At 40.6% G+C, this 13,013-nt stretch overlaps 1 protein-coding gene across 1 annotated transcript in view; it reads left to right on the top strand.

Annotated features, from left to right (window-relative positions):
* Nucleotides 1-13,013, top strand: part of PRKAR1B (protein kinase cAMP-dependent type I regulatory subunit beta) — a 219,330-nt gene that overhangs the window by 50,770 nt on the left and 155,547 nt on the right. Inside the window, exons 3-4 of the mRNA XM_063430384.1 lie at nucleotides 5,232-5,402; nucleotides 8,566-8,657. Of these exons, the coding sequence (XP_063286454.1) occupies nucleotides 5,232-5,402; nucleotides 8,566-8,657 (263 nt within the window). The remainder of the gene's footprint in view (nucleotides 1-5,231; nucleotides 5,403-8,565; nucleotides 8,658-13,013) is intronic.

Genomic DNA, 13,013 nt, shown 5'->3' with positions numbered 1-13,013 from the left:
ATTACTGGCATCAGGGCTGAACTGGGAGCCGCCATATTGGAGGCGGGGAAAGGAGTTGCTTCAGGATTAAGGGAAGGAGCGGCGGCCATATTTGATATGGGCACTTCCGGGGTAGATTGGGCCGGACTGGGCATGACCGGAACCTGGGGAGTGGCTTGGGGAAAGGGAGGGTAACCGGGGTAGGGCAGGGCCATGGGATATGGGAAGGGGTAGGGCCAGGCAGGGGAGGGCAAAAGAGTAGGGTGGGCAGGTACGGTTAAGGAGGTAGGATATTGGACTGGGGCGGAGCTGGTTATCGGAAGAGACAGGACAGGATTAGTAGGGATGGATGCAGAAAGAGGAGTCGTAGCATGGGAGGGAGGGGTAGTTAGCTGGACGGGTGCTGATGGAAGGGGATTAACCATAGAGAGGGATTGCAGGGAGGAGGCGGCAGATGAGATGTTAGGATTAGGCATGGAAGGAAGCGTGGGGATGGCTGAGGATGATGGGACCGTTAGAGAAAGGGAAGGGGTAAAGAAAGATCCATCAGAATTCAGGACCGGGCAGACAGGGGAGGTGATGGGATGGGATTCGGGAGGATCGGGAGTGGGGAACATAGTCAGCTGGCTATCACCTATGGCTGACTGAACCTTGGGGACGGACATCCCCTGGGCGCCATTTTGGGGCGCTGGCTGAGGGTAAACCCCAGCAACACAATTTTTATGATACACAAACAATTTTACACCTTTGTGATTTACTTCTTCCTCAACCCAACCTTCTAACTGAATAGCCTTCGCTACTCTGTACCATGCTTCAGCAGTCTTTAATAAACCATTATCTGTAAGCTTGCCTTTCATTTCTGCTAGTAACTTGCGCCAACTTTCTGGTTGCAATCTCCCACATGTCGGTACAGCAATTTTACATACTTTTGCAATCTTTTCAACACCTTTAACCATCTCTTCACCCTCTCTGTTCTCTACCAAATCACATGCTAACCAGCCCTTGCTGGGCTTATCTAAATCCTGTCCCATAGTCCCTTTACCCCTATACCAGCGTCCTAGATATAGAGAGAGAGAGGGAAATTTGAACAAGAACGTCTACAATGCTCGACTGCCACCCGAGAATCTTGGGACTTTCTCAGGTGCGTCTTCCCAAAACGTAGACTAGTCACTTAATCCGCCTACCCGGGGTGGTAGACACGGATTGGAGCGAGGTGAGAAGTGTGTGACCAATCACTTCTCTTTTAAGAGGAATGGGAGTGGATAGTATAATAATATAGAAAGTGTAGAAAAGATGAAAGGCAAGGAAAAATCCTTAGAGACAGACACAGGAGTACATGAGACTCCTCATTAAACAAACAAGACAACAATACAGTTGAAATACAGTGTATGCATCACAGTTCAAATGAAATCAACAGTAATTCCTTTCCTTTACTCATGTGCTTACTCCAAAGTCACCTCCCTCAACCCCGTAGTGCCCCTATAAAACCCACTTACAAGTCTCACTACCACAAATAAACAGAAAAACTGGAATTCCACCAGCCCCCAGCGCTCAGGGCGGCGGTTACCAAGAGAAAACTGGAATCCCCCCAGCCGAAGCTGAGGTTTACCAAAACTGGAATCCCCCCAGCCTCGGTACTCAGGACAGTGGTTACCAAAATTGGAATTCCACTAGCCCCAGTACTCGAAACTGTGGGTTACCACGTGCACAATGAGGCTAGCTAAGCTCTCAGAGTGTCACGAGAAGGATCACAGGAAATTATGAGTCTACACAAAATCCACAGTTCCAACAATCCCCTTTTTCCTTACAGCCACAGCCACGAGGCTCCTAAAAGAGGTAAACAGGCAAAGAAGACCCCCAGGAACGCATCCACAGGTCAACCCCCCTTTTTCCCTACAACCACGGCACCGTGGTTCCTAAAAGGAGTAAAACAGGCAACAGAAGACCCAGGCAAATCCCCTCGGGTCCACCCCCCCTTTATCCCAAAAGGGGCAAAATACAAACAGATAAACAGACAAAACAGAAGACCCAGGCAAATCCCCTCAGGTCCACCCCCCTTTATCCCAAAAAGGGGAAAACAAGCAAGACAGAACCCCAGGCAAATCCCCTGCAGGTCCACCCCCCCTTTATCTCAAAATGGGGAAACAGGCAAACAATTCAAACACAATTCAAACACACCCAGGCAACAGATAGACTAAAATGCAGGTAAACAAATGAGTAACGAGACACCGGGCAAGATATTACCTGTCTTTGATGTCCTCCCGGGAAGCAGTCACAGACACGTGGACGGGTCAATCAAAGGGGCCGGAACGTACCGGTGGCTCTGCAGAAGTCTCTACCGTGTATCTGGAGGTGATCAATCTCCCTTCCTTCCCCCTGGATTCCTCCGTCCAACAGCGTCTTCCTTAGGACGGCTCACCGGCCAGACATAGCCCGGTGCCCCACGTTGGGCGCCAAGTTGTTATGGTACTTTTTGCAGTAAACCAAAATGTTTAAATGTCTATCTGTTCCTGTCCAAATCAATAAAATAAATTGCGTATATACGCTGAAGTAATTAAGTCTGACACACAAGGTTCAGGTTAAAATAACTTCGAGAAAATTTATTGGCAAGTGATTAAAAAGCGGACACGCAGGTCCTTTTAAGAGACATTTTACGTCATCATTGCTTATTAGAATATCAGTAAATAAACATCATTAATTGGATTAATTGTCAAGTGTCGGGATTAGTGTCCACCTATCAATATTATTAATTGGCTCAAAAGACTAAGTGGTTAATCCCGTGTCCACCCACCAAGAGGTTGGATTGTTCTGGACACGGGTGGGGGACAAGGGGTCTTGAGCGTCATTTTACACGGTCGGTGATCTCAGGCCTCGTGGCCAGGTGCAAGGTCTCTTATGAATAGAACATTTCATTACTACTGTGTTCGCATGGCCTTCAAATTATACTTTGTTGCAAATCTAAGGAAAAGTCAGCAATTCCTGTGTTAATCATATCTTTATAAAAAATACAGTCTTTGTTCTATTGTATTAGATGTGCTGGGAAATTCTGTCATGTAAGGTGATTTTAAAATGAACAAGTTAGGTTATGAGGACAAAATGGAGGATTGAAGAAGTCAGGTTAGGGGGACAAAATGGAGGATTGTCACAGTATAAAGTTAAAATGGAGTTAGTGCAATTATTGAATACAAATACAATAAGGTTTTTTAAATAATCCCACATCAGTTATATGTATTAAAAACTATTCAAATACAAAGATATACAAATATAATTGTCCTTGAAATCTCAGCGTTTGCTGCAAATTACCATTGTTTGCTGTTTCTGCAGTGAGCTCTCAAAAAACCAGGAAGTGGTTCAGCCAGTTCTTTTTTTTTTTTAATTCTTTATTTTTGAGTGCATGAATGAAATAAGACCGGTAACCTCGCCACAATAGCGTTTGTGGTAGGCCTTGGAAGCGCAGGTGCGGTGTTTCCCCGTCGGGGCGAGAAAAAAGGCATCGGCGTGTGCAGCAGGATGCCCTGAGGTGTGTTCTGTCTTCCCCGGTGTCGGTGAGGCTTTGTGGGAGCTGATGTCTTGTGATTTAGGCGCTTGTTGCACGGAGCTCTGAAGAATGGCATCCGCTCTGTTGCTCCAGCCGGTTCAGCCAGTTCTAATGCTTTAATAGAGGCTGTGTGTCTGCAATAGAACGTCTATTAGCTGTAGTTTCCACGACATATGTATCCGCACTTTTCAGCAATCCTGTCAACGTAAACTTACTGTCAGCTCAAATCAAAATGTTATGTGATTGCTTGGATACTGCGAGTGTGTGGATATAGGTTAGTTATGGTGGTAGTGTCATTTTAAAAATACTACTGTATAGTACAGGGATACTCTAAGAACCAATAGTCTGTTCTGTCATCTCCACTTTTTATGAGTGACTTGGCAAAATCTGTCCACTCTGTTGCCTATATCGGCTAATATGGAAGTGGACTTCTAGTATTCCACAATAGCTGCTCCAGTTTTTGGCAACAATGATAGTCGTTGGGGCAACTCAACCTCGTATATCCTACATGTGTTTTGACAATCTTTAAAATGGGATATGATATGAGGGTTTTAGATTTTTTTTTTTTTTCAGCAATGGCGATCTTTTCGCAACTCGTAAATTAAGCTCAGTTTTTTTAGAGCATCTGGGTTAATGTTATAGAGTTTCCTGAACTAAGCTGCAGATCATTGTTGCTTCTTCCGAGTGACCATTGGCCACCTGGTTGCTCCTTTGACTAATGCCTTTCTTTTTATCCGGTTACTGAGCTTTGGTGGATGGCTTTTTCTAGGCAGAATCGTGCTATGTTTCCTTGCTTTTTTCACAATTCAATATTCAATGGTAGCATTAATTACAGTTGGGTCATTTGTTGCAGAAGTAGGAGCCAAACCCAACTGACAATGCCATCTATTAACAGAGGATGAAGTCCAAAAACCCACGAAAGAGCAGGAGGGGAAGATTGGGAGAGAGAAGGTCGATACAACCAATACAATAAAGGACCAACACAACGACTTTGTTTTTAATAAGGGAGTCTGTTATGTAGAAACATTTCTTTTATTTTTTTTTTTATTTAAATATTTTTTTTAAAGTTTGGGATATTTTACTTTAGTCCTACTCTAATTGTTGCTTTTTTTTTTTTTAGCACGATATCACACGGTTGTTTTACTACCCGTTGGTGTTGTTTGTTTAGAAAAGTAAGCTCATTTAAGCAGGGCCCTCATCTACCTATTGTTCCTATGTCACTGTGCAATTGTCTCATTTATTGTAATGAAAAAAAGTACCAATAATAATAATAATTGAAATGGTCTCTAATAAACTTTTTGTCGTTTCAAAAACAGTTGTATTTATTCTGAGATAATGTGGCACTTTAATTGCACATAGGTGGGCTCCGTCAACTATGAGGATCCTAACGGCAGTTGATTGAACCACAATTTTCTTTGAGGGTTCATATCAAAAGTGATAAATACTTATGTAACTTGCAAATTCTTATTTTTAAGTTCATTCGTTTTTGTGTAACAATAAAAAATATTTAGCACCTTTCAAGAGTTATGTATAATGTGTAAATCAAACTGTAGAAATATCTCATATTTGCAAACGTTGGCAAGTATTACGCTGGAGAGTGGGTGGAGTCATAGTTATTGATGCAATTTGCATAATTATTGATGATGTAATGGAGGGTGCCTTCCTGTTGAACTGGGTGGTATACTCATTAAACTTTATTGGTTTTCTTTTACAGGAAGAATGCAAGCAAATTTTGGCTCAGCAAAAGTCAAATTCCCAGTCTGACTCTCACGATGACGAAATATCCCCACCTCCTCCTAACCCGGTGGTGAAGGCTCGACGTAGGAGGGGAGGAGTCAGTGCAGAGGTCTACACAGAGGAGGACGCAGTTTCCTATGTTAGAAAGGTAATTCTGATTGTATATCTTTTAAACTAAATTTCCAAGTGCAAGTGTAAGTATATATTTATAGTTTGTATACATTGTAGAGTACAAAGTTTCACTTAAAGGGATACTATAGACATCAAAACAATGTTAGTTCAATTAGAGTGTGAATGAGAGGCCAGATTTGATTGTATGTGAACAATTACTCCCTCACATACATTGACTTTTTTTGACGTATTCATTAAAGGGACACTATAGTCACCTGAACAACTTCAGCTTAATGAGGTTGTTCAGGTGAGAACTATAGCTCCCTGCAGCCTTTCTAATGTAAACACTGTATTTTCTGAGAAAATACAGTGTTTACATTGAAAGCTAGGAACACCTCCAGCTGCAGTCACTCAGAGTTAACCAGAGGGACTTCTGAGTTGATGGAGGCATAATATGCCTCCATCCACTCAGATCTGCTGTCAGCAGAGCACAGGGCATCACTGTGCACAGCATCCTGTGATTCAGTATTTCCTCCCTCTGCATGCAGACACTGAACTTTCCTCATAGAGATTCATTGATTCAATTCATCTCTATGAGGAGATGCTGATTGGCCAGGGCTGTGTTTGAATCATGCTGGCTCTGCCCCTGATCTGCCTCCTTGTCAGTCTCAGCCAATCCTATGGGGAAGCACTGTGATTGGATCAGGCTACCACATGTCAGCAGACTGTTTGTTTTTCTGAACATGCAGATTTACAGCTTCAGGCTTGAATACAGTAAGATTTTTACTATATTTATGGAGGCATGAGGGGCCCAGGGGGGCTAGATGGTGGTGTTAACACTATAGGGTCAGGAATACATGTTTGTGTTCCTGACCCTATAGTGATCCTTTAAAGTGTACATTGTTGAGAATTCAAAGTGAATTTTAAATATTAGGCCTTAATTTAGGAGATTATGTTTTAAAATGTTGATTCCTGTCAATATGCACAAATAGAAGGCACACCCATTTCATGAGTGCAAAAAGAAAACTGCATTGAAGCCACATTTGGAATCTTAAGAAGTTGATGTGTTCTTTGCAACATGAACCTAAAAAGGGCCTTTGGCAGAGCCATTTTAAGAGCTGCTTAACCTCTGTCACTGCAGAGCAATCTTTTAATGACCCCAGGATACTGCCTTTGTCTAAAAAAGGAAGGATGTATGTTTCCCAGACAGTGACAATTGTTAGATGTACTTAGTAAGATTTTCCTGTGTGTTGGCACAGAACGTGTAGGCCCCTTAGGGCACATAAAGGGATATATGAAACAGGTGGTTAGAAATTGAAATATTCAGGTTAAGACATGTTAGGGATCTCTGGACCCATCTCTGAATTAGGCCTTTACAGATATATTTACAGTCATTTGCAAGATTAAAGTATGAGAAAATCCCCTACCTGTGTATGCTTAGAAATGAGAGGAGTTCCAATGTTTTTGTTTACAGGTGAATGACCATTATAATACTATATATAAATATGTACTTTTTAACTAAATACCCCTGACACCCCGATTTAGGATTCCTGTTAGAAACTAGCTAATAGAAGTTAAAAGTTGAGCATGTACAGTGTCTTGTAATTGACAGTGATCCTTGCAGTCCCTGGTGGAGGTACAATTAACAGCCAGCCACAAATGTTATGGTGGGATACATAGTAGCCACTACGGCCCACTGTAGTGGTTATAGTCCAGCATGCCAACGTTTCCTAGTACTTTATCTCAGAGTGGTTTTACACAGAACCGGGGACAGCAGCAGGTACATTCCAGCACCGTAACCACTACAGCAGACCATAGCAGTTTAATTGCTTAGGGTGCCCTTTTAATTTTTTTTCTCTTTATAACAATAGGCTGCTACTTCTCTTAAAATCTGCTTCTGGTGGTCCTGGTGGTGGGGGAGGGCAGGCTAAATTGCTTAGTTGGTTCATTGGAGAAAACAATTTCCTCTCAGGACATGAGTGATCCAACAGAAAGAGTTATTCACTAAAGTGAGAATTCAAGGCCAGAGTGACTGAACCAAAAGATAATTTTTCTAGTTTGGCTATTTTGACCTTAAATTTGAAATTCACTTTGACTTTACCTTGAATTTTCACTTTATTAAATAATCCTGGTAGGATTAAAGGGTTACTCCAGTTCAGTTTAACCCCTCTGCTGCGGGAGCAGTAACTCCAACTCCGACAGCGTCATTGGGGCATCATTAGCCAGCCCAGAACAAAAGTTCCCGGTGGCTAATGTTAATTCACTGCATATTGACACAGCATGCTGGCGACAGATGTCCAGTGGCGGCACAGCCTACCTCCATGCTGCCCATGTTCCCTCCTCAGCCTGCCTCCCTGACATTCCTCCACCTCCAGGAAAATGGAATGATGTCAGTGGAGAAGTATCAGGTTGAGTGGAGAACTTGGCCTCAGTGCAGGAATGGAGGTTAGTTTTATTCTTTAATTTAGCGCGGCATACCAGCAAAGCAATGGTTACTCCAACCAAAAATCAGTTTTTTGTTTTGTTTATGAAAACACTTTTTTTTTTTTTATTGGAGTATCCCTTTTAATATATTGGGAATTGGTATCTTATGACTATAACAGTAAGGGTTAGCTCAGTCCTACTTGGCTTTCGTTGAGTGAATGCAGTCTTGTTACAGAATTTTTAATCTGTTTACAACAATTACCTATTGCATGCTTGAACAGTTGTTGATTCATAGGTCCATCTAATCAGGCAGAATCCAAACAATGTAATGCTGTAAGGATTCATATTCTGAGAGGTCCTTTTAAGATGTCCAGGTACGGTCATACAGAATAATAGCTGGCTCAGAGGTGGCTAACATGAATGGACGCAAACAATGCAGCTAGCATTGCTGAGTAAATGAAACCGTTGGAGGTCACTCATTTCCCGATGAGAACCATGCCAAAAAGATATAACGATACTTGGTTTAATTATACCATGCAGGAAGGTAATATTCATATGCAGCCTCAAACAATAAAATAATAGTTTTCTTATGAGAAGTAAATAGCATGTTGGTGAAAAAGAATTTGGTGATTAATCTCCCAAAGCTTCATTCTACCCTTGTGTGAAACGAAAGATCCTACCCTTTTGTCAGTCTGGATGCGTTCTGCATTCTTCACGGAATCGCTCTGGTTCCCAAGCCACTCACATGAACATATTATTTCTCTGTACATCTGCAGGTTATTCCAAAGGACTACAAGACAATGACAGCACTGGCCAAAGCGATCTCCAAAAATGTGCTCTTTGCCCATCTTGATGACAATGAACGAAGGTATGGTCTATCTGTTTGACCCGTAGCTTCAGTAAGTCCATATATATATATGCGACAAGCCTCAAGATATTTATTCAACCAGTAGCAAATAGTGGTCCATATTGCCCATGACTGGTGAGGTTCCTTGACGGTGTTTAATGGCTGAAATGTATTTGGGTGGTAATGAACAGGGTGACTGCACTTCATTTCCATTTGAGTAGTCACTTTACTGGTGATTTGCCGAGGCAAGTAACTTTTAGACCAGACTAAGACTTTAATCTTCAGCAGACTTACAGATTGTCAGGATGCCAATGAGTTCCAAACTTCTTTTTTATCTTCAGTATAACAGTCTGTATGTTGTAGTTGTTAAGGTAACTAAGCAATTACATTTTAAAAAGAGGTTGCTAAATCTAATGCTTATTGAGCACTGGCAAATGTGGTCCTTATTATCCTGTTAAACTAGGCTGGGTATTAATGCCTATTCAGCTGGTGTTGAGGTGTTGTTCCCATAATACTCTGCAAGCTGTATCTAACATGGGAGCTGAGTTATGCCAGCAGATGTGGTCTGCTATTGGACGATTCTTATTTTGGTCTATTTATTTATTTATTATAAAACATTTTACCAGGAAAGATACATTGAGATTTCTCTCTTTTCAGAAAAGAATAGATGAATGTTGTCCTTAATGTTTGGCTTACCAGTTACCATTCGGAAATCTGTTTGCTATAAAGCATTTAAGACAAATACACCTCTCTTTTTGTCGCAATAACGCCAATAAATGGCACATAGTAGAGCGTTACTCCCTAAAGTGTTCATTCATTTAAAATTCAAAGTGAATTTCAAGTTTGGCTAGAGTAGCTGATTACAAATTCAGCTGCCTTGGTGAATTTTTCAAATTAAACTTTTGTGGCCCAAAATGTCACATTAATTTTGAATTCCGAACATCTCACAGTTTAGTAAATAAAGCTGATTAATGCTTTATGAAGTTATTTAAACACCATTGCTAATGCAGTGTCTATATTTAGTTTTGTACATCCTGGCAGTGAAACATTTAACATGTCTGGAACATGATTTAATAAAATTGCATTTTGTTAAAATCTGTAGTAGCTGTAAATTAAAGGGTTACTCTATTGATCATAACCCGGGGGCTCATTTCCCAGTAATTGCAACAGTTTCTCCTCTTACCTGGGTTTCCGGTGGTCTGTGCCGACATCTGGCTTCTGCAGAGCTGCAGAAGTCAATCCCGTCAGTCATCCATTGGCTGAGAGCATTAGCTGACCACTCTCAGTCAGTTAATGAAATTCTGTTATTAGGAATATGCACAGAATTGACATTAGCCATACAAGAACTCTTGTTCCAAGCTGACTAATGACACCTCTATGATGCTTGACAGTGCAGTTACCCGAGGCAGCAATGCAGTTCAGCCCCATATGTGCAAAAGCATTTCAAAGGGAAAAGCTGCACATACAGACTCCAGGTACCTTAAACCACTTAAAATTACTGAAGTGGTTATGGTGCTTGGCGTAACTCTTTAATGATGCTAAACATTCCTACCTAGTGTCCTTATTGAGGCAAAACATTGGTCATTTTTGGCATTACAAATCATAAAATCACTCAAACGTTTCAATACAGCCAACTCTCCTAGGCACGCATACTACATTAACCCCAATAATGAAAGTTCTCCCCCACCCCTTAGCTATTTTAAATGTTGGGAGGTAAGCAATACCTAGGACACTTTTCAGTTAAATCCTAGATTATCATATTTCTTGGTTCCCGATGATAAGGTCTTGTTCCTGTAGGGAATCTCTGGGGGTTCTGTAGATCTCTGAGATCAACATAACATTTTTCACCAACATACCATACATTTTTATTTACGAAACGCAGAATATTTGTTAATTTGTAAATGAATTGCAAAAAAGTAGGCAAACAATTGAAGAATTAAGATTGTATCCCATTTAACTGTAGAGATAGTTTGACTATTTTACTGTAAATTTTGCAGTTCTAGTTTCAATTCACTAGAACTTGGTGCATAGTGAATCAGGTCTGCCACATGTACAATAAAGCTTTCATTAGAATGCTTAGAGGTGTTTCACATATCTCATAAGTCACTGCTGTGTATGAATATGAGTTTTCAGGGCAGGTACCATACTCCTAATGAATGCAACACTAAGGCCAGGGTTTGATCTCAGCAATCTCCTGCATTCTGATATCACAGCAGAAGGAGCAAGTTGTTAGAAAATACTTATACACTTTTGTTATAACAATCAAAAATGAGTTAAAGGGACACTCTACACCCCTAAAGCAAACCTGAAGTGCTTTATGTGTGAAGAGTGTGCCCTCTTTTTTCATTTTATAAAAAGTGATGATTTCAATAGAAATTGGCACTTTTATAAAGGTAGCTAGTTACACCCACCTGGCTGTCAATCAGGCAACCGGTCTTGTTACTTCCTGGTTTGTTTAGCTCAGTGGAACTAACCTCAAGAGGCAGACAATAAGTCAGAGCACCTGCCTTGCAAAGACTTCTCATTGAGCTGCATTGGGAAGTCTGTGATTGGACAGCCAAAGAAGGGGTTAGAAGGCGAGGGCTTGCGAAAACCTCAGGCAAGAGGACTGCAGGTTTTACAAGCTTGTTTTTTGATAAAGCCTAAATGAAAAATTCATGACTTTTTGCATTTGGTCAGTAGCGTGTCCCTTTAACCAATTTAGCTAAACCGACGACAACAAGTACCTACTATATTAAGCTGATGGTGATATGTGAAGGACTTACAGGAACATTCTTTTCAACTTCACAACTCTGGGAAGAGCATACTTAACTACTGCTGAGAACTAAACAATTTTACTTACAGTAACTCATTCCAACAGTGACATATCCATCTTTTTCAGTAAACAGTAGTGGGAGAAGGGAATTTCCTTTAATGTTAAAAGGGGGTCATGGTCAGCAAGGCCAGACAGAGAGAGTCATGGGACGGAGCTGCTGAGTTGCTCTATTATGGAATCAGCAACAAACATAGAACACCAAAGACGATTACACAAGCATGCAAACACTGCGGAAATAAAGAATTCAACTGTCATTGACCTCTGAGCCCATCTCATACATCTGTATCCACTGTCTGTCTCTCTCTCTCACAAGCTACGTTTGGAAGCCTTGATAACGACTGAAGGCAGCAGACATTTTAAATTATTGTTTTGAAACAGAATTTCAGGATTATTCTTTAAAATGTGGAAAGGCAGGCTTTGCAAAAATAAACTAAATGAAAAACATAGCTTGGTTAAACTGTAGAATTTTCTCCAGATTGAGCTATTTTATTATAAAATTGTAAATCAAATTTGAATTCTCGGCCAATTCTAAAGAGAAATAAATACATAAAAGTCTAATTTTAGTAAATAACCACATTATGGTTATAGTTCATTTGTTGGTTCTTTATAAATAAAAATAATAATGATGTGTTGGCTTTTTATAAATAATAATTGTGTAATAGCAGATTGTCCATTGCTGCAGTATCCCTACATGCTACATAACACCTTTGCTACCATATTCTGAAGCTCTCGTGTGTTCTAGGTCTTATCTCCTATGCCTGAAGTGTTCACACCGGTATTTCTAGCCTATTGATCTGTTGTTGGTTTTTTTAAAATACAGTTTTATAAAATATGCTGCCTTATTAAAGGAACACTACAGACACTTATTTTAGCTAGAATTTTAGCTTGCTAACGTGCTTTATGTGCGAAGAGTGTGTTCTCATTTTCATTTTACAACGACTGCAGATTTCAATAGAAATTGACACTTTTATAAATTAACCTGGTTACACCCTCCTGACTGTCAATCAGACAACAGGTCCTGTTACTTCCTGATTGCTTAGCTCAGTGGAGAAAAACACAAGGGGCAACAGTTTCAGAGAGCCTTGCAAAGACTTCTCATTGAGCTGCATTGGGAAGTCTGTGATTGGACAACCACAGAAAGTCTCGGTGGGGTTGGAAGGGGAGGGCTTGCAAAGGCTGCAGACAAGCTGTTTTATATATACCCCAGATGAAATAATGCTGCAATAAATGCATGCATGTTTGCATTCTCAATATATCTAATAAACTCTCAATATATCCAATAATCTGCAAAAAATGATATATATGTTATCTTCCCATTGGAGTGTTACTTTAATAATGCTTATTTACTGCATTCTGTTATCTTCTGCCAGTCCCCACTATTTATTTGTATCACGTTCTGCTGTTACTTACGCTGCTGCTATTTATGCTACCTAGACTGTTCTACTCATTACCTTGGTACTAAGAAGTCACTCTTATGCTGCCTACCATCTGTAATGTATTCTGAAATTCCATGTAGGTATGAATGGAAGTTGTTTTATGTTCTATTGTGAAGAGGAACCAGA

This window comes from Pelobates fuscus, chromosome 8 (assembly GCF_036172605.1).
Source record: "Pelobates fuscus isolate aPelFus1 chromosome 8, aPelFus1.pri, whole genome shotgun sequence".
Classification (NCBI taxonomy): domain Eukaryota; kingdom Metazoa; phylum Chordata; class Amphibia; order Anura; family Pelobatidae; genus Pelobates; species Pelobates fuscus.
Note: the sequence above shows the minus strand (reverse complement) of the source record. Positions and strands in the feature narration are given on the sequence as shown.